The sequence below is a fragment of the Sinohyriopsis cumingii genome, chromosome 11, assembly GCF_028554795.1.
Source record: "Sinohyriopsis cumingii isolate HCF-2022 chromosome 11, ASM2855479v2, whole genome shotgun sequence".
Taxonomy (NCBI): domain Eukaryota; kingdom Metazoa; phylum Mollusca; class Bivalvia; order Unionida; family Unionidae; genus Sinohyriopsis; species Sinohyriopsis cumingii.
Window position 1 is genome coordinate 20,724,082 of NC_142971.1, and position 27,302 is coordinate 20,751,383.

General features: G+C 35.7%; 1 protein-coding gene across 4 annotated transcripts in view; it reads left to right on the plus strand.

The window, feature by feature from the left end:
• LOC149787717 (oxysterol-binding protein-related protein 8-like) overlaps positions 1-27,302 on the plus strand; it is a 146,097-nt gene that overhangs the window by 57,575 nt on the left and 61,220 nt on the right. For all 4 annotated transcript variants that reach the window (XM_089973914.1, XM_089973915.1, XM_089973912.1 and 1 more), the window contains one exon: positions 14,754-14,873. In XM_089973914.1, the coding sequence (XP_089830040.1) occupies positions 14,754-14,873 (120 nt within the window). The remainder of the gene's footprint in view (positions 1-14,753; positions 14,874-27,302) is intronic.

Consider the following 27,302-nt stretch of genomic DNA (forward strand, 5'->3'; position numbering starts at 1 on the left):
GGGTCTGGTTGGTTCTAAATGAAAATGGTTCTTGATGGAGAACCATTATGGCCACCATGACAGCCACCTTGAAACTCTTGTTATAGCTCCTCCTCCTATGGTCCTGTCACTTAGACTTTTTATGATGCCTAGTTGGTCCTAAATAAAATCATGCACATCTAATGTCCATTGTAGCCATGACATTAGCCATGTTTAAAATCTTGTTAATGTTGTTTATCCTGAATGGATGGTAATATCAGCATCATGTTATCTTGAATGGATGGTAATGTCAGCATCAGGTTATCCTGAATGGATGGTAATATCAGCATCATGTTATCTTGAATGGATGGTAATATCAGCATCAGGTAATCCTGAATGGATGGTAATATCAGCATCTGGTTATCCTGAATGGATGGTAATATCAGCATCAGGTTATCCTGAATGGATGGTAATATCAGCATCTGGTTATCCTGAATGGATGGTAATATCAGCATCGTGTTATCTTGAATGGATGGTAAAGTCAGCATCAGGTTATCCTGAATGGATGGTAATATCAGCATCATGTTATCTTGAATGGATGGTAATATCAGCATCAGGTAATCCTGAATGGATGGTAATATCAGCATCTGGTTATCCTGAATGGATGGTAATATCAGCATCAGGTTATCCTGAATGGATGGTAATATCAGCATCTGGTTATCCTGAATGGATGGTAATATCAGCATCGTGTTATCTTGAATGGATGGTAATATCAGCATCAGGTAATCCTGAATGGATGGTAATATCAGCATCTGGTTATCCTGAATGGATGGTAATATCAGCATCAGGTAATCCTGAATGGATGGTAATATCGGTATCTGGTTATCCTGAATGGATGGTAATATCAGCATCAGGTTATCCTGAATGGATGGTAATATCAGCATTGTGTTATCTTGAATGGATGGTAATATCAGCATCAGGTAATCCTGAATGGATGGTAATATCAGCATCGGTTTATCCTGAATGGATGGTAATATCAGCATCGTGTTATCTTGAATGGATGGTAATATCAACATCAGGTAATCCTGAATGGATGGTAATATTAGCAACAGGTTATCCTGAATGGATGGTGATATTAGCATCGGGTTATCCTGAATGGATGGTAATATTAGCAACAGGTTTTCACTAAAAAGACTTCTTTTGATAGTTGGTCTTAAATGAAATTGGTGCTGATGTGCATCTAAAAAGCTCACCATTGTGCCATCTTGAAAATCCTGTTATCACTATTCCCACATGGATGGTCATGCCAGCCTAGGATTTTCACTGAAAGACTTCTTATGAGATCCAGTTGATCCCACATGAAAATGGTGCTGAAATCCAATATGGCTACCACAGCAGTTATCTTGAAAGTCCTGTTATTGCTAATTGTAATTTCTGCACTTTTGAAATGGATGGCTATATCAACATGGGGGTTTACACTAGTAGCCTTCTTTGATGCCTAGTTGCTTCTAAACGAAATGGTTAGTCATGTATCCAATGTGACTGCCATTACAACTGTCTTAAAAACTGAAATATATACACAGGTATTGACTTCATCTCATAAGTAAGATGTACATTGCAGTAGGTGTGAAATGGCCTTGTGGCTTCCATAAACAGTATGATGTAACTTCTACCAGCACCGGGTACAGGTACCACGGAACTAGTTCCCTGCTCCAACCAAGTTTGGGAGTATACCCATCAGTTTCATGGATAAAGAGGAATTCACAACAAATAGTAATTTTCAAAAAACATGAAAGAAAAGACTTTGAACTAGATTAACCAATGGTTATAGAAACATCCTTGAAGACAAGAAAAAAAATGGTAAAAGGTCAAGGACACAGGATGAATTGTGTTTAGCCATTTATGAAGTGGATTATTGTCAGATTTTGCACTGAAATTTAAGAGGAAATGTAAGCATGCTTTGCAATGAGTTGGTCAGAAAAGTTCAAAGGTCAGAGGCAGTTAAGAGTTATTTGGTATTTGGTGTGGTGTTACATGACAGGACAACAACATGACCACTGGCAAGAGTTTAAATGCAAATTTAAATTCAAATTTAAATTCAGATATTTTTAATTGAATGATATATAATTAGTTGAAATATCGAAGCTTCATCCAGGGAAAAATTTCAGTGGGATAATGTTTCAGTAGAAAATTAATTGCAGAATTACTTTGAAAATATCTAACAGTTCTGATGGTTGTAAACAGCATGTGTAAAGTGTACATATACATGATACTGCGATTAAAAACTAATTGTCATTAACTCTGGACATCTTTTATAGTTGATTTCACCTTAAAAATGACTTAATAAAACGTTGGTATCTGAAGTTTCAACCTCAGGTAAGCACCAGTAGTGTCAGAACATAGAAACTCACTGAAGAATTCCTCTTAAGAGTCTCCATGCCCTGGTACAGGACTTCTAGAAATATGAGACATCATACTTTTCCAAATAATAACTGGAATTTACCTGCAAGGTTTATGCAAATTCCTTTTCTTGATAGGTTGATAAAACTGGGTGAAACCCCCTTTTAAAGCCTTGAGATACTTTAATAGGTGTTTTAGGACTACAGACCTGGTACAAATCTTTTGATGTGAATTCTATTAAGTGTTAATACACAAAATGGACCAGTCAGCTAGACTTGTACACAAAATGAACCAGTCAGCTAGACTTTTACACAAAATGAACCAGTCAGCTAGACTTGTACACAAAACACACCAGTCAGCTAGACTTTTGCAAAAAAATGAACCAGTCAGCTAGACTTACAAAAATGAACCAGTCAGCTAAACTTAAAACAGATTTTTGTATTGGCCATCAGGGTCAGCTTACATGGAAATAAACTGGTCCTGCAGAAAATCAACTAATCCTCCAAATTAAATTGAATATGGACTTTAAAAAAACTGACTGGCCCTCAGGCTGTCAGTTTTTTTTCCACATGCACTTTTTAAAAAACAGAACACAGACCAGTGGGCCAGCAGATTAATCAACCAATGCTGATGCATTCCAATGTATCCCCCCCCCCCCGTCACACACACACACACACACACACCCATTAGTAATGTTTCTTTTAGTTCCTGGGGATTTGTTTAGAAGTGAAGATTGCTACTCACTTTACTTAAAAAGTGACATTAACTTCTAAACAGAAAATAAAATGCTTATTTAGTTTAGACTCATGGCTTTTGCAGTTTAGATGATAAAGTAAACAGGTGTGATTTGTCTGGTTCCAAAAATGTCACTTGTACTTAATTTTCCAGTGATTTCATTCAGGTGTCAATATTTTTAGAAAGTGTCTGCACTGATTTTTCTTAGATTTGTTAAGTTTAATAGGCAAACACAAGTGATATTATTGTGGTGTATTTGAACTTTGAATTTGTACTTTTGTAACCTTATTTATATATCAAAATGGACAACCAGTCAAGAATCACTCACATTGCAGATAGGATTTGTCTTTTCACAGGAAGCTGTGGGATTGACACTTTTAGTGTGTATGCAGAACTTGAGTCCCACCAGCTGTGTCTGAGTGACAGTGTAACCATACTGGAGTGTGAATTGTTGGGACTTGTCATTATCTAGCTGTTATTGATGTGTATAACTACCCACTGGAGGGAAGATTGCAGTAATATGGACCTTATAAAAATTGATTTCATCCAGTTCAGGATTATGTTGTCAGAGAAAAATGCCTTTGTTGATAAACTTGTTTGTTTAATATGAAAACATACAAGGCATTATAATAAAATATAATATATCAAAGATCAGCCATGTAGGGAAAATTACATTAAAGTGGACAGTTTATATAGAAATTGATTAATAAAATTCTGTGATTAATTTCTGGAGGGATAAAGCCTTACATGATCAACTTGTTTATTCAAAATGAAAGTCTGTAATACACTATGCATAATAATAGATCAGAGATTAGCTTTGTATGTAGATGTTTATATTGTAATTGATTCATCAGAAGCCAGCATTAGCTCTCAAAGTGTAATGCCTTGCTTGATCAACGTGTTTGTTTGATAGGAAAGTCAGTAATACATACAGTAGATTACAGCAGATGTGTGGAATAATGTAGATACACTTTATAGATTTTCAGGTCTTTGTGATTCAGGGTGGTAAAATAAGGTAAACCTGCATTAAGAAAATTGATCAGTTTGTGGGGATGGAGTTATCATATGCAGATAATTGGGCTGTAGCTGGTGAGTTGTGTCAGATGAAACAAATACATTAATGATTTGGGAGAATCATACACTTTGTGCAGAGTTGAAAATCCAAAAATTTATGTGAAATTTAGAAAGAAACAATAAGAAGCAAATGAGAAAATGGGCAAAATGTGAATATATGCCTTTAGATTGGTGGATTTTTCATATGCCAAATATGGATAATGGAATTTCTTGATGAAGAAGGCCAATGTTTATCGCATGATTTGATCACATTTACCTCACTGCTTCCTTATGGGCTTCAGTTATTTTTCCTGCCTCAGCCATGAAGAAATTGATTAAATCAAAGGTAATGCAACACAAAATACATGGAATGGAATTTATTTATGTGCTTGTGATTTGTTAATTTTTGTTTTGTACCGTAGTACTTTACAGAGCTCCTGCTTATGTAAAATATTAAATAGATTTGACAAAGTTAATGCAGGATGTGCTCTCGGTGTGTGTATTATTGACACAGAAATGAAACCAGTGTAAATAGGATGGCAATAAGAGTTTTAAGTCTTTCCCAAATGCCATTCATCATGTGGATTTCTGTTCACTTTTTTTTTAAGTTGATGATACAAACACTACTCGCTAGCAATGTTTTTAGATACCCTACTTTGCATTGCCTGTCATTCTGGTTCATAGACCGGTGGCAATGCAATATGTGCTGACATTTTTGGCAGTTGTGTGTGTTTACTATGTGAGAAAATAAAGAACTGTATTGCTCTGACATAATTACCATTTGCACTCGCTTATAAGTCAAGTCAAACTGCACACAGCAAATATCTTGATCTGCTGTAGCATACTGCACATGCAGATCAGGGTCTATGCTGCTGGTTCTACTGATTATTTATAACAAACTGCACAGACCAAGATCTGCCAGTGCATTATGTGACAGCAGATCTGTGTCTTTTGCAGTTTGCTGTTGGACTCGTTTTATAAGCGAGTAAAAAAGTAGTATCAACCATCCAAATAGACTCCAAAATGTAAGAATGTCCTGGATTTGACAACTTATAAGTCAGTTAGCTCTTAATTTGGAACTGCTAGTGGAATTCTGCTGTATTGACTATCCAGATGGACTATTCAAATACCAGCCTTTTTAAAGGCAGTAAAGTTATGGAGGAATATGTTATGAAATCCTCTGACTTTTGTATCAGTTCGGTCTCATGAGATCTTTTTAATAAACATTGAAATTAAACCTAGCAAGTAAGATAATTACGATAAATTCGGATAGATCATCTTGGCACCCCCTTGGGGCTCTTGGATGTAGAATGTGCAAGGTGTACTCTCTTGCATGTCTTTTGAGACAGGAGCCACAGTGGCTTAATGGTTAGTGTGCTAGACTTGCATTGAACATGGTACATGTCTAATTCCTACCACCAGATCAGACTGGATTGGTTAACTTGGTGTCTTGGACAAGGCAATTTGATCCATTTCCTTGGCACTATATAATCTGCTTGTGTTGCTGTGCTATAAAAATACCAATTCAAACAAAATATTTTTTTATACTCTTTAAATCCTTAAATGGAAATATCAGACAAAATCCAGTCATATAACATCTCTTGATACTCCATCAAAATTAACCTTAGTAAAATAATGTAATAATTCAGTCCAAGGCGCTATCATAAGTACGAGATGTCACTTCCTCCTTCATCAGTCCAAAAAAATGATTAAATTGGAATGGGAGAATAATGAGAAGTGAGGGACTATCAGAGTAATTTCATAAATTTTGATTATTATTAAATTTCAGAGATGTATTTTTTGTTTAAAGTAGTAATAATAATTATTTTGGCAGTAGTAGTGCCTGTAGCTGATGTTAGTACTGCTTTGTTGTAAAATAATTGCTATATGTTTAGTACAACACAGTCATAGAATAATACACTTTGTGCAAAGTTGAAAACAGCAGAAAATTGTGTAAAAATTAAGAACAAAAATTATGAAATGAGCAAAATAAGATATGCCATGATTGGAGTTTGGTGTATTTCATGTGCCAAACTTCAGTAATGGAATTGCTTAATGAACAACACCATATCAAGTGATTTTATCACACTATTTCACTGCTTCGTTGTGAACTTAATTACCTTTTCTGCTTCAGTAGCAAAGAAATTGATTAATAGTAATTGCAACAAAAATTTGGGGTTAGAATTAATTTTACTTTTCTTTTTCTTGTTTTGTTTTTGTTTTGTTCAGCTTCCATGATCCAAGTTAAGTTCAGTATGGCTGATGTTTATTGATTTTAATTTCATAAAGTAAGACACAGTCTATCCAGATAGACCATCCAGATACACATAATGCTTTGAAGTTGCCAAGGAGCACATCTCATCAACAGACATGTACGTTCATCATATTGCTTTGTTGCTCATTATTATTATTATTATCGTCATTATTATTATCATTATTATTATTATTATTATTATTCTTAGACATGGGTCTCTTCTTTGGTGGTGGTCTTGATGGTTCTGTCATGTAGTCCCTGTATTGCATCAGGTGGTATTGGGTCAGGATATCTCTGTGGGGGCTCTCCATGTGGGAAGTGGTGAAAAGATATATTGATGTTTTATTTGAGTAAATCATTAAACATGATTCATGTAATTTTAAGGATTTAAAGATTCTGTTGTATTTAGTATACACCCTGCCTACATCTAAGTGACTGAAAATAGAGTCACTTAAGTGTCTGAAAGGTCGAGATAATGATGCAATTTCTTTTTGGACCAACCAACATTAAAATAAAACTTTTCAAACTTTAAAGTGATGCAATGTAGGGGTCCAGTGTTTCCTATAGAAGGAACAATGCACACAATACAGTCTGAGGTTGAGTGGTTCTGCATACATTTGATGCTACATGTTTTTTTTAATAGATTCTGTTTTCTTTTTCTTTCTTTCATTACTGACAGAACATGCTTTTCTACATACCTTTGTGCAAACAAACATAATTGCTGTCAATTTTATTCAAGTGATATTGACTGTCCAAATTACAAGGCCGCCATTTCACCATTATGAATATAAAAATTGATAACCATTGCAAATTTGGTAAATATTTATAATAACCTCATTACAAAACAATCAGATGGTCAGGAAAATAGTGGACATAATATCTGGAGGTCTGTCTGATTGTGCTGACTGATTGGTTAATTGAGTAGCCTGAGTGACCATTGGGGTAAAGCAGAAGCTGGTCAGTTTGGTGATAAAAAGTCAAAGGTTATAATCACAGTGATTGGATGAAGAAAAATGGTTTATACACAATAACATTAGTTGTATATCACAGACCCAGACCAAACTTTGTAGATAACTTTCACTTAGGTAAGAAAGAAGCCTGCTGATTTTGATCTAAAAAGTCAAAGGTAGTGTCAGCATGACTGAGAGCAGACATGATTTCCAGATGATGAATGTAGTTCTCATCATGTACCTGGACTTGATTTTGTGGCTGGCTTGTACTTGAAGCAAGGAAGAAGACTATTGATTTGGTAATCAAAGGATCAAAGGCTTGGGTCACTGTGGCTGAGAAATGAAAAATAGTTTCTGCATAAATGTTTTTGATCATGTAACTTCACCAAAGTGTTGGCATGTGTATGGTTTATACATTGGATAGTAAAGAAGCCTATTGAATTGGGGATCAAAAGGTGACTGTGACTGGGAAAAGATGAATGGGTTTGTACAATTTTAGGTCTAGAAAACATACCTTGACCAATAAGGGTTTGTAGGTAAGGTATGAAAGAGGCCTATAGGTTATTGAGTCGAAATGGTCAAAAGTAATGGTCATTGTATCTCAAACAAAAAAAGGTTTGGCAGAATAGCTTACGTTATAGAGTAAGTTCCGTGACATGACTTTATAGATGATTTACGGTAATAAAGAATCCTATAGTCAGAGGTTAAGGTCACTGTAAATCTAATAAGAAAATAATGGTTTCTGCAAAGGAGGTTTTGTTCAAGACTTTATATTTTGACCAAAATTTGAGATAACCAAGTCAGCTTATATTCTACTAGAGCCTATATAGAAGATGTGATGGATGTTACATTGGATGAGACATAGATGTTACATTGGATGAAACAGATGTTATATTGGATGAGACATAGACATTACATTGGATGAGACATAAACATTACATTGGATGAGACATTATTAGTTACATATGATGAGACATTATTAGACATACACTGGATGAGACATACACGTTACATTGGATGAGACATTCATGTTACATTGGATGAGACAAACATGTTACATTAGATGAGACATAGACATTACATTGGATGAAACATAGATGTTACAATGGATGAAACATAGATGTTTCATGACAAAAAAACATTTAAGAGACATTCTTATTTATGAGTGCATTCATGGGGTTATCTCCAGAACCTTTCCAAGGTGTAAAATCAACCAGTATCACTCACAATCTGAGACTCAAGATAACAGTTATATTCTGAAAGCATGCATAGATTTATTCAAGAGACGTTTTTCATTACTCTAGTGCCATGGCCTGTGACATTCTTCCATTATCTGTTAAAGCTATCCATAGTTGGCAGGAATTTAAATTAAATATAGAATGCCATAAATTTATCATTATTGTTTGATATTGTCTTTTTCTTTTTGACTGTGTGTTCTTTGACTTGTACGTTTAAATAGATTGGTATTTTATGATGGCATTATCTAATTATTTTGTAACTCAAAGTGGCTGTTCATATACCGTTTTGTGAATTTATTAGAGGGCCTGACTGGAGACTAGCTTTTAGTTAGTTGAATAGCCCTCTTTAAATAAAGTATTATTATTATTAGCAGCAGCAGCAGCAATTGGGTAAGTGTACTCTATGTCATTCATGGTACTCTAGTTATAAAATGTCATTCAGATTTTTGTATATTTGACCTTTGACTCTAACAGGGACCCAAGGGCAGGGGCCCATAATCATACCCCTCTTGCAGTTGCTTCACCACTCCGGTGGTCTAAATGGTTAGAGCATCCACCTCAGATGCTAAAGGTTGCTGGTTCAAACCCTGGCTGAGTCATACCAGAGACTATTAAAATGGTACTGACAGCTGCCTTACTAGGCACTCAGCATTAAGAGGTTAGTGTTGGGACTGTTCTGTCTGGTGTCAGGATAATGTGACTGAGTGGAAGACATAATGCAGTATGTCTGTGGCATGATACCCCAGTGCTAGACATCACTGTATACTGCAAACATCATATTGATATGACTGCATTTCTTTTAAAGCTACATTAAAAATCTACCCCCCCATCCCACGTTCTTGTATTTGGTGGATATCGAGGACTTGAGTAAGGAACTGCATACTGAGGACATTTATTCTGGTGATCCTAGAGTGAAAAGAAATACATTTTGAGGCAGTAAATTAATAGCAAATGGTGATGTATCAAGGACGGAACTGTATTATCAGTTCTAAAGAATATGAAATTTAGCAATGCAAGCAAGGATGCACACGTTTACACAAATATTGTGTATAATCCATGCAAACTAAGGACACATAAAACTATTGAACACAACATGGAAACTGTAGACAGTGTGACATCATGGCCAGCTGTGATGCCCATTATCTTGCAAAATGAAAATGAAGAGAAACATTATTAAGCCATACATGAACTGTTCAGACTAAGAGGGTTGGTGCACTCAGACGTAATTGTGGTTCAAAAGTAATTAATAAATAAAATTGAATAATATTGTGTGGATGAAAAAAATAAATAAGGATTGATATTCTTTGCTCTTTTGGCCCAGTTTAATTGATATTTATTTCTAAGACACTGTTCATGCCAGAAGTATGGAATTGATGATGATATGCTCACAGTTAGTTACTTACCTTTACAACAAAATAAGCTCACAGTGACCCATAATTTGCCTTTTCAGGCTTTAGATAGGTTTTTGGCCTTTTGGTGATGACCACTGGACTTTTAGCATGCTATATACTTCTTTGCTACCTAGAATCATGGTACTTGCATTTTAATAGGTATTACACCCATATTAACATAATTACTCACTTATAAGTCCAACTGCAAAACTGTACAGACACAAATCTACTATTGCATAATGTTCTGGCAGATCTAGGTACAGTATGTGCAATTTGTTTTGAATCATCAGCAGAACAAACAGCTTAAACCGTGATCCATGGGCGCATTATGCTACAGCAAATTAGGATCTTTGTTTTTGGTAGTTTGATTTGACTTACAAGTGAGTACATATGGTATATGAAACAATTTTTGTCATATCCTCCTGCTATGTCTAGAATTGCAAGAAATGTGGGCAGGTGGCTAAGTCTTGTTAATAAATAATTCTTGTGTCACATTTTAGAAATTTATTATCAACTGGTGCATTTTTTAAGTGCTCATTATGACTTGCATTGCAATTCTTGTCTTCTATATACATACAGTAACATAACTTGGTAGGTAGCTGTGAAATATATCCAATGCATTTGTTAAACCCTATTTGGAGACATCCTAGCTCTGACCCTGTCCGAATAATCAATTAGCCATTTTTTCCAGTGGAAGAGATACTTCACCGCTCATAATTGTGGAGACTTTGCACCATGAGAGGCCTTCTAATTTTTTTATTAGAAAGCATTAAAAGGATATTGATTTGTATGTATAGATATTATGGAAAGCTTCTGTTTGACATTTATCAGATTATTACTTTACAAATGAAGTCATTTATTGCTGTTGATGGGTTTATTTGGTGTAGTGATATTTTTCCCTTTAATTTTCGGATTTCATACCAATTAAACATCTTTGATAGGTGAGAAATCATTAGTTACTTTGCTTACAGAGCAGCTTGAAAAGTACAGAAAAGATGTTGGATGTGGGATTTTTTTCCTGCAAATATCAGATCAATTGTTTTTTTTTGGTGTTTTACAGCACAACAACACGGGTAGGTTATTTAGTTGTTGTTGTAGGGTTTAACACCATTTTTGAGCACATGATAGGCTATACATGGTGGCCAGTATTAATGGTGGAGGAAGAACCCGGGAAAATCCCAGGAAGAACCACCAACCCACGAGAAGCTACAGGCAAGCTTTCTTACATACCCACATTGGCCAAATCTGAGACCTGAACCCACGCAGACAGAGGTGAGATGGCAGTGATCCGTAATGGGGAGCGCTTTAGACCACTCAGAGGTTATTTTTGTGCAGTGACAGCTGGAGACCATTGCCTTGCCCAAAGACACACCATATTTGCCAAATTGGATAGATCTAATGGTACGAATCAAACCTGCAAATGTTTGGTTGCAAATCTGCCATGCTAACCAGTAATCACCGAGCAACCATGACTTTTACCTCCATTAGTTGCCTCATTTGCAGCATAACGGAGGGTACTTCCAGCCAGCAGGGCGTCAGCCTCTTTGAGATTCATACAGCTGTAATTATATAGATCCTTTTCTCACATGGATCACTATTCCAGTTACATTTGTATTTAACATTAAACATATTGACTTTTTCTCAATGTATTTATTATGAGCTTATAAAACCAGAGATATATTTAGGGGTCCCTCAGGATTGATAATGGATCCCAGTCCCAATGAAAAGCAAATCAAAATCATGCTGAATTTCCAATTTTATCAGTTTACTTATGGAAGGTTTGTTCTCAAAATATGTCAAGAGTTTTTTCCCCATAATGATGGGACTAGGCTTAAATCCCTGGATATTTACTAAAGATCTTGCTGTTTTCTTATAAAACCAGAGATATGTATACATACGTCATAAGAGGTGGCTGAGGCAGTTTAGTTGGTAGAATGTCAGATTCATAATCCAAATGTTGTGTGTTGGAGACAAACCTAGATCAACCCATGTCAGCCCATGTTGGCTGCCTCCGTGCATTCTTCAGAAAGGCACTTAATGCTGTATCACTTTAGCATGTGTTGATATTGCCATTATAGTGCCATTAAAATCAGTAAATGTGACATACACTGTAAATGTGACATACATTGTAAATGTGACATACGCTGTAAATGGGACATGCACTGTAAATGGGACATACACTGTAAATGGGACATAATCTCTAAAGGAGACATACCCTGTAACCCCAAGTAATCATTTTCCAACAGTTGTGATGGACATCTGGTATCACCTCGGTAAATTGTCCTGTTTCATATCTGGACAGTTTGAAAAACTGAAACTACCCCAGTTTTCTAGATGTTAATATTAGTTACAGAGGAATATTATTCCAAATATACATAGTTTTAAAAGTCAGTTTTTTGTGGCAATGTTTAAAACCCACTATTGTCACAGACCATGTCATATTGTCTGCATTCAGTTTGAATAGTGAAATCTAGGAAATTCGTTGTTCAAAATTTTTTTTGGGACTCAACGTAAGCACACCCATAAGAAGATTCAGAAACAGGATATCATATCCATACACTTTTTGCAGTGCCTTACTTCCTATTAATAACCTTCTTGCACAATAAAAAGTAGTTCCAATAATTAAAACTGTTCTTCAAAGGTATATACTCAGAAATGCAATACTGTATATATTCGGTTATAAGATGAATCCAGTTGCAAACTGCACAGACCCATATCTGCCTTTGCATAATGCAGTAGCAGACCCAGGTCTGTGCAGTTTCTTAGGAGTAAGCAGTAGAACAAACAACATAGACACTGATCTGTAGGTGCATTATGCTATGGCAGATCAGGATCTTTGTTGTTTGCAGTTTGCCTCAACTTATAAGCAAGTATACTCTTTACAGTACAGTAATTAAAAAAATCTTTTTATCTTTCATAAGTATGTGACATCAGCAGATCTCTCACGTCTCGTGTGGCTCGCAAATATCAAATACACACTTGTGGCGAGGTAGCTTCCTGATACTAATAAAGCATTTGTACCAAATTTCAGTAAGAGGCTGGATGAAACTGAATTTCTTTGCACCATTGAAGTTCCTGGTATAATCATGGTGTTTAGCTTGCTTTGCATGGCTGGAGTTTCTGGTATGATGATGATTTTTATTAGGTTTTTATTGGATATGTCGCCTGTGCAAAAGATTTCCTCAAGTGGTTCTTTGGTTTTCTCCACCTAAAAGACTACAAAACATTAACATGCCAGCCATCAAGACTACTTCTGGTAAAACTTGTCTTCAAAGATCACTCTTTTGGTATACCATAACTTAGAAAATACTATTATCCTAGTATGGATTAACATTGTTATTGTTTCACTTGGGTGAGCATGTGTAATTGAAGTCGCTTTTGCTATGGCAGTGATGGCAGCTTCAGCAAGAATGCTGTTTTAAGTTTTACGTTACAGTTACTGAAAGCCAGTCATCTTCTGCACCAATTGCTGCATTCAAGTAAAACTCTGATAATACCACTGTAGATCTAACATCCCATATGTTAGGAGTTGCCTTTCTTACCTACTTAAACAATGTTAAAGTTGTTGCTGAATTTTTTTTTCAAAATCACATATTTTGTTTGTCAGTGGCTGCATTCAGTTGAAACTTCGGATAATATTACTGTTAATCCAAGTCTAAAGTTTATATACTAATATGGCAGCAGTTCCTGTTGTGTCTTAGTTAAGCGGAAAGCTTGGTTCTTCAAAATGAATAATCTTATGGTTTTGTGTATTAAAGTTTTTCAAGGTCATATAATTTATGCACTTACCCTGTATTCAGCTGAAAAATTATTATAAAGTAACATTTTGGTAAAGTAACATTTTGCTAAAGTAACATTTTGGTGAAGTTAACATTTTGGTACAGTTAACCTTTTGGTACAGTTTATATACTGATCTGCTTGGGGTTCTTGTTCTACCTGTCTTGTCTTTTTAAGAAAATGTGTTTCATTGCTGTAAACAATGTTGAATTTTTGTGTTAAAAGCTTTGATAGTAAAATATCTTCAACATCAGCAGCTAAATAAACTTTAGGATAATATTGCTATAGGTCAAAGAACTGTACAAGAATGTCACTGAATTAAATGTCTTAGCATTAAAATGATTTGACCTAAAGTATAAAGAAAATCCATCAAAGTGTTAATGCGATTTAAGCAAATGAAACAGGAATACATGTACCATGAACAGTAATTACTGTCTTGCCCGTCTCACATGCTTAAGCCTCTTGGTAAATAACGTTAAATTTTGTGCAATCTTTTTCCAGAGTCTTCTACAATTATTGCTGCTTTCCACTGAAATATTATATCATAATAAAATGCAATAAATACACTGATCTGCTTCGAGTTCCTGTCCTGCCTGTCTCTCTTTGTTAAGAAAGCAGTTTTCATTGCTGCAAACCCTTTTCAAGTTTGTATTAAAAGTTCTGAAAGTCACGTATCTTCAGCGTCAGTTGCTGTATTAAACAGAAACTTGAATATAAAAATTGCTATAGGTCTAAACTGTTTATGTTATGTGAGGAATTTGTGTCATGTCGGACTTCCCTGCTTAATGCACTTTGGTCTTTGACACTGGTCTCTACAGAACACTTGCATAATAAGTTTTATGACTTCAGATGGGATACCACCTGTATTGAGAGACCACTTTGTTTTGGCAGAAGAGTGGTCTCTTGAGATAATTCATTGTATATAACTTATCAGAACTTGTTTTACAGCTGACATAAAATAAAAATGTATATTTACAACAATTTGCTAATCTTTCAGTCAGAGTCCAAACTCTTCAGCCCTTCCTTGGAGAAGACATCAACCAGTGTCACTTCATCACCTACCAACAGTTCCATTACTGCTGCTTCAAGTAAACTGTCCAAACGTGAATCGCTTAAGGTAAGAAACTGCAAACATTTTACAAGCAAATATTTTTTAATGTAAGAGATGCTTGAAATGTTCTCCTCCAAAGTCCATCATTTTAGGCACTTTACTTGATTTGCCTTTGTGTGTTATATCATTCATAAGCATCCGATACATATCTGGTATCACTGCTTGATTTTCACAGATACACATCTGGTATTTGCTTGATTTCCACAGATACATACCTGGTATCACTGCTTGATTTCCACAGATACACATCTGGTATCACTGCTTAATTTCCACAGATACACATCTGGTATCCCTGCTTAATTTCCACATATACATACCTGGTATAACTGCTTAATTTCCACAGATATACATCTGGTATCGCTGCTTAATTTCCACAGACACACATCTGGTATCGCTGCTTAATTTCCACAGATACACATCTGGTATCACTGCTTAATTTCCACAGATACACATCTGGTATCACTGCTTAATTTCCACAGATACACATCTGGTATCACTGCTTAATTTCCACAGATACATACCTGGTATAACTGCTTGATTTTCACAGATACACATCTGGTATCACTGCTTGATTTCCACAGATACATAGCTGGTATCACTGCTTGATTTCCACAGATACATACCTGGTATCACTGTTTGATTTCATCAGATACATACCTGTTATTAACGACTGATTTCCACAGATACACATTTGGCGTCACTGTCTGATTTCAATAGATACATATTTGGCATTACTGCCTGATTAAAACAGATACACATCTTTTATCACTGCCTAATTTCTACAGATACATTTCTGATATCACTGCCAGATTAAAACAGATACATATCTGTTATAACTGCCTGGTTTAAATATATACACATCTGGTATCACTACCTGATTTCAGCAGGCACACATCTGGTATTACTGCCCGATTTCCACAGATACACATCTGGTATCTCTACTTATCTGTTATCACTGACTCTTTTCCACAGATACACATCTTTCATTGCCATATCTGGTACGTCTATTATTATATTTTACCCAGCACTGGTATAAGTTTGTATTTATCAAGCCCACGCTAGTGGGAAGCAAGACATAGTAGTGACTTTATAATGTGAATGTCATCATCATTGTCTTTGTCATCACCAGTTTGATAAGGTTCTGGTAAAAAAAATTGTATATATTTCATAAGACGTGTGATAGAATCTCATCATACTTGACATGAGTAATTGCAGAGCCAAGACAATTCCTTTTATGAAATGCAAACTTGCATCTTTTACCTAGGAGTCCAAGTTACAGTTGTTAAAGTATTTTCATAAAAAAGTTTCTGCCCAAAATTGTCAGCTTTCAGTCTTGTACCTCTGCCTAAGTTTGTGGTTGGCTTACACTATTTGCTGGAAAGAAGCCAGTTGAATTTTAGGTCAAAGGTGAGTGTCACTTTGGATGAAAGAAAAAAAATAGTTTTTGCATAATAACTTTACTTCTAAATGTCATATCTTGGCCAGAGTTTGTTGATGGCTTGTACCTAAGAAAGAAGCCATTGATTTGGGATCAAATGGTCAAAAGTCAAAGGTGGTTGATTTTGGGATCAAATGGTCAAAAGTCAGGGTTTTTGTGACTTGAACTAAAATGGGTTTTGTTCTTAAACAAGTTCCTTGACCATTGACTATATAGATGCACTTAGAATAAAAGAGGAACCTTTGGATTTTGGTGTTTAAAAGTTAAAGGTCAAGGTCATGATGAATATGATAAGAAAATGTAGAGCATCCACCTTGAATGTGGGAGGGTCGCAGTTTTGAACCCCAGCTGGGTCATATCAAAGACTTATAAAAATGGTACTAGCAGCTGCCTCGCTAGGCGCTCAGCATTAAGAGGTTAGTGTTAGGACTGATCGGCCTGGTGTCAGGATAATGTTTGCGGCATGATGCCCCAATGCTAGACATCACTATAAACTGCCACACTGCAGATGTTAAGTGATGTGACTGGAAAATTGTTAAAGCTACGCTAACACATTAACCTCTGGCAATGAGTTAACGTGGCAGGTGGTAGTAACCTACTGCCGAGCTCTTTAGGCTCATAGTCATGTATGATACACTAAAGTAGGTGATATTATAGAAAGGTAGACAGATGTAGCTCTACAGTGATACCAAATAATCTGGAAGTTCTATTTGCACTACAAAATACAGAGGGAAAATCCTCATTTTTTGGACCCGATTTTTTCCACCCAAAATTCGCCCCTTGGTCGGAATGCGATTTTTTTGTCCAGATTTTAGACCTTTTGGCCTCAGCTCTAAGGCAGATCGGTCTGAACTGCACACAGAGAGGTGAACCTTTGCAAAAACTAGGATAAGGTGTGCATTTGGAATAAAGAGTGGCCTCAATATGAAAATGATGGGTCCATTGAGCAAAAAATAAAAATAAAAACAAATAATCCAACTTTTACCCTTCTGCTCATGTGCAAGCAAAGTAACCAATGGAAAATGATGTTTCTAATACAACTAGGCATTAGTCTCATGGAAAAGCCGATGTATGATGATGTAAATAGAAATAGCCCCCAAAATGTATTTCCTACTCGCATTTCAGGTGAAAACCACAAAAACCTCAGGGGCCGAATGAGTTAATCACCATTAATCACAACTTATTTAAATTTACTAATGTATATTGTAAATTTAATTACCTTCTTTAATCCAGATATCTGAACCTTCCAGTTTTCCTGATGCTTAGCCCTATACATTTTCCATCTAAAACACATAAAGAAATAATAATTCATCAAACAAGTTCCAGATTTTCTGAATGTTTTGTGACCAGATTGCATTTCATTTGATTCATAGGTGACATTGTTAGACATCATGCTCATCAAGATGCTTACTATTTCTTCTAGTATTTTTAAGTACCTACTGGATATTGATCATAAAGCATGATTAAGAATGGCTATCTTGGTGTATTGTTTGAAAATCATAGTTCAGATTTACTGCGAGTTATAACTGACACATATTATGTAAGTAATTATATATAATAGAGACTGTATCTAACTTCCATATAGATTGTGTTGTTAATTAATATTGACAATGGCTTTCTTTTCTCCAAGGAATTAAAATTAGGTCATCCAACACGGGGTCACTTTTGGTAAATGGAGGGGAACTGAGAAAAACCCCACCTATTTTAACTGTCTTATCCAAATTTTTTTCAGCAGGAAACACAACATAACTATGTTTTTCAGGCTTTATACACAATGTAGAAACTAAGTACTCCAGACATTTATTTCAGTGCATCTTTGAATTTATTTTAACAATCGTACATATATCAGTTACCCATTTGAGTGGTTATCATGCCCACTTGAGACCCTTGTTGCTTTGTTCAGATTATCTTCATCAGAGTGGCCGCTCCAGTGGCCTAATGGTTAGAGCATCTGCCTTGGAAGCAGGAGGTCATGGGTTTGAACCCCGGCCGAGTCATACCAAAGACTTACAAAAATGGTACTAACAGCTGCCTCGCTTGGCGCTCAGCATTAAGAGGTTAGTGTTAGGACTGGTCGGCCTGGTGTCAGAATAATGTGACTGGGTGGGACATCATGCTGTATGTCTCTGCAGCATGATGCCCCAGTGCTAGACATCACTATAAAGATATGACTGAAAAATTGTTAAAGCAATGTTAAAAATCCAAGTCTCTCTCACAAACACACACACACGCACGCACGCATGCGTCATGAAGGATAGGAACTATGGGTGATCACCCATTGTGCCAAACCAGTGCGGACACTATTTTGCAGTATTTGTGGTATTTTTTTTTGGTGGTGGTGGTGGGGTGCCAAAAGCAGTGAATGCCCAGGTGCTCAGCATTAAGAGGTTAGTGTTAGGACTGGTCGTCCTGGTGTCAGGATAATGTGACTGGGTGGACATCAGGCTACATAGCTGTGTCATGATTCCCCAGTGCTAGACATCACTATAAACTGCTATTATAGCGGGATTAGCTGTAGTGGCTAATCAAGGTAATTAATGATCCATGAACTATGTTTCTAATGGGTGGTTATACTGGTGGTCACTCAAATGCTACTCCAACATCAGTGACTTTTGCTCAGTAAAATCTGGCCTCTAGGGGTGGACAGTGATATTAGCTTTAGAAGCAGATATTAAGAACAATGATTTTTACAACAACAGCTGATGGGCATACTTGATGAAAGGTTAAAATCAACACATCATAGTACCTCTACTTTGATATTGTGGGAAAGAACATATTTTTTTTATATCTATGTCTTTTATGCCCTGTCTCAGGGACAAATCTTTTTCATTGTCAAGATCATTGCATAATAATAAAGGTGAACAATCTCTGGACTGTCTGGCTACTTGTTTTATTCACACAGTAAGTCCTTACCAAATGAGTAGTCTTCCCATATATGTGTAATTAGAATTGGCATACTCATAGGGTGATTATGAAATAAATAACTGAAAATCTACAAACTTTCACACAGAAGTCTAAAACAATCCAGTCAGAAGGGGCCCTGAGTGGCCGAGTGGTCTAAAGCGCTCTCCGTTACGGATCACTGCCATCGCACCTCTGTCTGCGTGGGTTCGAGTCTAGGATTCGGCTAACGTGGGTATGTGAGAAAGCTCGCCAGTTGCTTCTCGTGGGTCGGTGGTTCTTCCCAGGGTTTTCCTGGGTTCTTCCTCCACCATTAATACTGGCCGCCATGCATAGCCTATTGTGTGCTGAAATATGTGGTGTTAAACCCCACAACAACAACAACAATCCAGTCAGAAAACATAAATTCAAAAACTTTGCTGTGATTTTTTTATTAACAGAAACATGGGGCAAGTTCATCTTCTTCAAAAACAGTAATTTACATGTAACCTTGCATTATTAATAATTCAAACCACCAATATTAGAAATTTTAATATTTATTGGTCCAAAGCACTTAAGGCAACAAAATTCATTCCAACTTCAAAATGACTGTACTTTGCCACATTATTTTGATCATTACATCTTGAATCAGCAATGGTAGGTGGCCTTTGCAAAGATCATAACATCTTGAATCAGCAGTGGTAGGTGACCTTTGCAAAGATCATAACATCTGGAATTAGCAATGGTAGGTGGCCTTTGCAAAGATTATAACATCTGGAATCAGCAATGGTAGGTGGTCTTTGCAAAGATCATGACATCTGGAATCAGCAATGGTAGGTGGTATTATCATTAGGCATGGGCTTATCATAGGATAAATACAGTAATGATGTCAGAAAAGCTTCATGTTATAGACCACAAGCTAGAATTCAGTGTCTTCTTGCAGTATGATCCTGTCTATTTCTTGAAAATTACATATTTCAACATTGGATGTCTTCAGATCCGAAGAACTAATAAAAATGCAAGGACACTAATTTCCAACAAAATAGAGCCACTGATTGATTGATAATGATAATATTGATTGATTTATAATGATAACATTGATTGATTTATAATGACAATATCGATTGATTATAATGGTAATATTTCTAGCAGTTTCCTGTCAGTGAAGTACAGCTAAGAGGATTCGTCGTTGTAATGTATTTATATCAAAATTAGTTGGAGATGCTGCTACTAATTGCTTTATCCTTTAGTGTAGAGAGTATTGAGTGTTTCTAAAAATACACAAGGAAAATTGATTGCACATCATGACTGTGTATCCACTTTTTCTAAATGGTGTCTCTTTAAGATCGAAAGCAATTTTAAGGAGCTTGCCATCTCAATGCCTCCCAACACTAACCCCCAGTCCCTTGTCACCACCCTACACCTTGACAGTTACCCCAGGGTCTGAACCCAAAATCTATTGCATTCATGTGCTTTTTAACTGTGATCTGCTTAGGCCAGCCTGGCTTGGCTGCCTCTGTGTTTCCTTTGGAAAGGCATTTAGTTCACATTTTATCAGTATTATACAGCCAGTAATATGGGGTCGGTGGTTCTTTCCGGTGGTTTTCACGGGTTTTTCCTCCACCATTAATACTAGCCGCCATGTATAGCCTGTCATGTGCTGAAAAATGGCGTTAAACCCTACAACAACAACAACAACAACTAATAATATGTATAAAGTGGCACTAAAACCAACAAAAACAAAATAAACCAAACATATATATAAAACAGACAAATTTTCAAACAATCTCATCTCCAAAACTTTTGGTTAGATTTTTACCGATCATGACTAAAAGCATTTTGGCAAGAAAACCTTTCAGGATGGTGCACATGATGGTACAAATGATGCAGGTTTGCCATTACACATGGTTACCATTACACTGAAAAACTGTTTACCAAAATTCGACCAGATTTAGCATTTAGGAATAGAGGGCTTTTAAATTTATCGTCATGCTGATCAGCTGTCAGACAATAATTATTGCAAAAGATAAATCTTTAAACAACTTCTTCTTCACAACCACTGAAGAGCGTTTGATCATATTTAATAGAAAATATCCTGGCTTGTAGTAGTTTCACATTTGTATGAATTATGCTGTTTTCATTGATGTATGGTATAGAGCATTGCTGAGCATTCATTCCATAAACACAAGTCTGCTTAATAAAAAAATGGGCAGAGTGGAAGAATTCACAAGCCTTTTTTTAGTTTTACTGGTCATACATCAGGAAGAGTTTATTGGATGACCTGTGATCTGATGTCATACATCCATCCCAACCTTTAGAACAAATTTGCTATCACTATTCCTCCTCCTAACCTACTGTACTTGGAGCATTGCCATGATACTTTACATGCAAATTTGGCCCATGGTCTAGCTGGTCCTAAATGAAAATGGTGCTGTTCAGACATCCATTGTGGCCACCACAGCAGCCACAGACCTGCCAAACCTTATGATTTTGCCGTAAGTCTTAGGAAATGACCTTTAAAATACAGACTTACGGAATAAAAGCACAAATTATAGATATATATTTGTTTGTGTTAAAATCCAAATACTGGCTTGTCCATGTTTGATTCGGATATGATTTTCACATTAGATTCAATGGAGTTGGTCAGGGAACCAGACCAACTTTAAAGGATTTGTAATCCCAGAGGCTGCAAAGTGCACATATTTTGTGATGCAAAATGTATGCATGATCAGCATGTTGCTTATTTGTTTTTAAAATGGCATCCATCAAGCGATACATTTTCAGAATGAAAGTTACAATAAACCTCTTAAAATGCTTCATTGTTATATGCTCATTTTTTCTCCGTTAACTTTACATTGTCAGAATCATGCAATATTACTTGATGCTGAACTCACGTGCAAATACACATATTACATTTACGTGCATAAGGGAATTACTTTCTTTTGGAAACAAACAATGGATGCAGACGCCAGCACTTTTGATTTGTACACAAACCATGTACACTTGCATAGTAGGCGCTTTACGTTGTGGTTGTTTAAATTTGTTTCTGAATGAAGTACCGGTAAAGCAGATGTTTCATGGACTGCCACATACCAGCTGCTTTGGCTCATTCCGCATTAACTTTTTTGATACCGTATAGGCATATACTGTCTTCTTTAGCTGGTGATTTTACATCCTGAATTTCCTCAAAATGTATTTTTCTGAATTACATGAGCCATGTCATAGGTTCTCAATCTTGATTACACATTTCGAAATTGTACTGTAATTTCGAATATAAGTGCAATTACATCCTCCTTACTGCACTCAAAATGAAATAAGCATTGAATTCAATAGCATCTTTTTGATAATTGCAATTGAAAAACTTTATATTTTTCCCACATTATGATTTCAAACATTCAATGACTGAATCAGAAACACATTTTCAGATGTCAACACGCTTCTCCCTCACTTCTTTAATCCGATGTATTTCATGTAGAATTGTCACATATAAAATCCAGTCCAAAATCATGAAATTTCATAGAATAAAATAAAAATTACCAAAATCTATTCATTCCAGATCAAAAGGGAAAAGTTGTTGCAGTGCGCATTCAGTCACAATATGACTCCAAATTTCAGTTTTAACTAGACATGCCATTTTCTTTCGAAAGTTATGTCAAGCGCGCGACTAAGTTCAAATTTATCTGGGTGGAGCTATGTGCGCAGTAATGTTGTTGTGTAATGATGAATCTGCGCTTGTGTATTTAGTTTGGGATACGGCATACATTCATTTACTTTGTTTCCTGTAGTGTATTTTGTTAATATAATTAAGCATTAGGTAGAATAAAAAAATGAGCATATTGTGAAAAGGTTACTGCATTTGTATGGGAAAATATGAACTTGTTTTGTTGGATGGATATACTGCACTCCCAAGGTTATGCAGTATTTCCATTCAAAAAACTCGTTCATATTTTCCCATATAAATGCATTAACCTATAAATACTGTGTACAGAAGAATAAAAATCATTATTCAGATTCTTGGGTAGGAAAAACAATAACAACAACAATTGGCTGATTTGGGTATGGCACATGGCAGGAAAGAAGATTGCTGTCGCCATGGCCCTCATGAATTTTTTTGGTGGTGGGGTTGGAATACATCAGGCTGAAAGATAGAAAGAAGCCATTGATCTCTTTAGGGTTTGGAACTGCAGTTTGTGAAACTGTAGTAGAGAAAATTAAGGGTCAAATTAACTTTACAAATTTGTTTAGGCCTAGGTGAATACAATGTTTACCATCACTGCATCAGTCTTGAATCACACTTCTTGACTTTTAAATGCACGTTTTCCAGCTTGACAATCACAGTAAATGATATTTTGTTACATCTTAATTCATTAACCCCTGGAGGTTTTTGACCTTTTTGCCTGAAATGTGAGTAGGAAACACATTTTGGGGGCTATTTCTTAATACATCCTAATACATCGACTTCCTAGAGATTTCCCATTAGTCTAATGCCTAGTTGTGTTAGAAACATCGTTTTTCATTGGTCTTTTCGCTTGTGCATGACCAGAAGGGCAAAAGTTGGAGTTCTTCTTGTTTTTGCTTAACGGACTCATCATTTTCATATCGAGACCACTCTTCATTCGAAATGCCCACCATATCCTACTTTTTGCAATGGTTCACCCATCTGTGTGCAGTTCAGACTGGTCTGCCTTAGATCTGAGGCCAAAAAGTCTAAAATCCAGACACAAAATCGGATTCTGACCACAGGCGAAAAATGACATCAGCATCAGTTCCTTCAGTGGGCTCATTTTACTTCAATAATGCATAAGCAGAAAAAGATACCATTATTATGTGAAGTCTATAATGGGTACTTACTTGATAAGCGTAACTTAAATTTGAGAGATGCTCATTTTCTATAACCTTATAAGGGGATGTATAAACGTATGTATAGCATTTAATGGCATGTCAGCTCAGTACATACGGTATGATGTCTGTTTATCTTGTGAGAAATATTCTTCTATATTCCTCCTGAACAGATGGTTGTAGCAACATGTTTTTTTTTCTTTAAACCAATTTTTTTGTTGTTGTTTATGCTTGATCCAGAATGAAAAAGGTTCAGATTTGACATCCAATATAATTTTATTACTGCTGTTCTTTAAGGACAAACAAATTGTTATCCAGTTTATGCTGTAAGGTTCAAAGTCGGTGGCCATGATAAATAATTTTGTACTGAACTTGCAGGTACCTTGTGAACATGTCACTGCAAACATAACAAAATATTTTTGCCTCCAAATTTTAATGTATTTGGAGTTATCCAAGGATATCATTTATGATTTAAGTAGTTGGCAGTTAAAAAGAAGAAATAGTCCTGGAGTTCTGGAAATTCTTTTTAGCTATCCAGTAGTAGAGTATCAAGCCCTGCTTAGTTTTTGTTTAGTTGAAATTTTTGGGGGATGTTATGGTAGCTAAAAACCATAGATTTGAGGAGCAGTGATTCTTTTGTGAAGTCAATAGAAGGCTTATCCAATAGAACATGTCATAGGCATATCCAATAATTTCATTACAAATAAAAACGCTTTTTTGTCTTTTACAACCATACAGGTTGACAGACATTCAGATGAATTACTGCAATTCAGATTATAACAGCACAATCGGACCTATAAGAAAATATCATTTTATGACACCTGTTTTAACTGGGCCTAGTCTTCTCAAAAATAAACCTGCAATATTATCATGGTGTAGAATTCAGCTTGGTCTTCGTTGTGGAAATGACATTGCTGAAAGGGTTAGCCATGCATGTAGTCAGCTAATGTTTTGTTTTGCCACATATACTTACCTGACTATTGTAAGAAAAACAGAGCTATGCATACATAATTAATCCAGTTATCATTATGGCTTTGAAAACCTCAACTCAGAATACCTTGAATTGAAGCAAATAATTGATTATCTTGCATGTAATAATTGGTTTAGAATTTGAAATAGACTCAGTACATGTATGTATATGTATATATGTATATATATATACATATACCTGCTGTATCAGGTACCTGCTGATTCTAATTAGAAGTTGCCATAGTGGTGATGATGGATTTGGACAAGGTAAGTCTGTGTATCCTCATGCTGATGCTGTCTGCATTGATCATGATGATGGCAGGATATTATATATCTTAAGAAAGCATTGATTTTTGGTCAGACTGTATGCAGTAATCACAAGGCAAGCCCATGCTACCATTGCTTCCAGATCTGTTGTCATGGTTTTGAGAATTTGAGAAATTTTTGTTGGCACTACATCACGTGAAGTGTTATGATGGTGTCATAGTTTGCTAACGGTATTAAATGGGTTTTCAATGTTTTATCCAGCATATGCAGTTATACGAATTCTCCCTAGATATAATCATCCTCCCCCATAAAAATATGAACAGTTGCTAAAATCAAACAGTTGAGTATAATGTAGTGAAACCTGTAACTTCAATTCAGGAGTTATTAGCAAAGCTTAATTTGATAATGTAAGCACTTGACTTCACTTGATCAACTGCTATAATCATGCATTTATTCAATGACTTTTTTGCAGTTGAGCAAAGAGATGCATTCATTAATGGTCTAATTATTAAAAGCATTTTCAAAGTGCAAATCGGCTAAATTGTATGATGGCAAACATGCAGCTGTTTGGTATTTGGTAGTAACATCTCTGTGTGGCCTGTCGTGTGCTGAAAAGGATGTTGATACCAAACAAGATGAACATCAAAATATCTTTACAGATAGGTTGAAATGTACATCTTTTTGGTTGTTTGTGTATCCACAGTTTGTTAACAACTGGGCTATACTGGACTTAACCTTTGCCACCACCACCACACCATCACCCAGTAGGTCTAAGTCTTGCAGTAAATTCTCAAGTTCCATTGTCATTAAAAAAATTTAAAATTATCTGGGAAAATCTTGGTATGGAATAAATTTCAGTATGTTGTTACGACTAACTGTCTAGAAGGATTTGGTTTTCAATCAAAGGCCCTAAAAAGGATAAAAATGGAGACAATAACCTACTCGGATGAGTTGAGCAAGGTACCATTTTGTTTTATTGGTTGAAATGATGGTGTTAATGTCATAGTAAAATTACGGTTTACAATTGACCAATAAGATGGATAAAAGCAAACAAAGAAAATAAAAAATCGTTACAGTTCATTTTGACAGAAGTAGGCATGTCCATCCCATGCTGATTGAACAGAGTGGAAAAATTGCTAAAAAAAGCATAAGAAGGCAATAAATTTCATAAGCTTACAGACCACATATTTTGCTGATTTTTGTTAGTTTGGGCGCAGTTTAAGAGTACATCATCCATTATTATTTAATGAAATCTTTAAAACACAGCTGCATATATTTACAATGCAGGGACACAAAAAATGTTGACTTGGATCTTTTTTTAAAAATTCCTTATAGAAAGGCAAAATTATAAACTCAGATGTCAAATGAAACAAAATTTCTTTAAAGAGGGGAATAGTTACTCAAAAATGAGAACTCAAGTCACAGTAGGGAAGGCTTGGTGGAGGAGTGGCTGCTAGTGATGACATGCACTTGATTCATGCATTAATTTCTGGAATAAATATTTGATTTTCCAGTATGATATGCATGTACTTTGAACCTGTCATTGTTGAGTCAGACTAAATCACAATTTGTTACACGTTCTTTGTCAACAAATATAAGCATGACCTGGACAGTGGACATGGTTATTTTAGCAGACAACGAAATTGCAGACAACATTGCTGTAGTCTGACTCAGCAATTTTTTATTCAAAGCTTATAATGCAAGCAAAGGGAATATTTATTGCAAAAATGAGTAAATACATGAAACAAGTGCCAGTGTTAAATTTCTTGAATAAACAAGAAAAAAGGTGAGGGTATTTATGACTCCTGTTTGTTTCTAAATAACCCTACATTTTATCCTAGTTGAGGCCATACCAGCTGAAGATTGCTTCCATAAAGTGGACAGCTTCCTGATAAGATTCATCTGTATTGCGTCTTTATAATACAGAGTGAATTTTGGGCTACAAGTACGGTTGTACTCAAGTGCAAAAAGAACTTCATTTTGTGAAAAGAAGATACAGGTGCAGAAGAACTCATATTTTTTTAAAATCTTTATCAAATTCA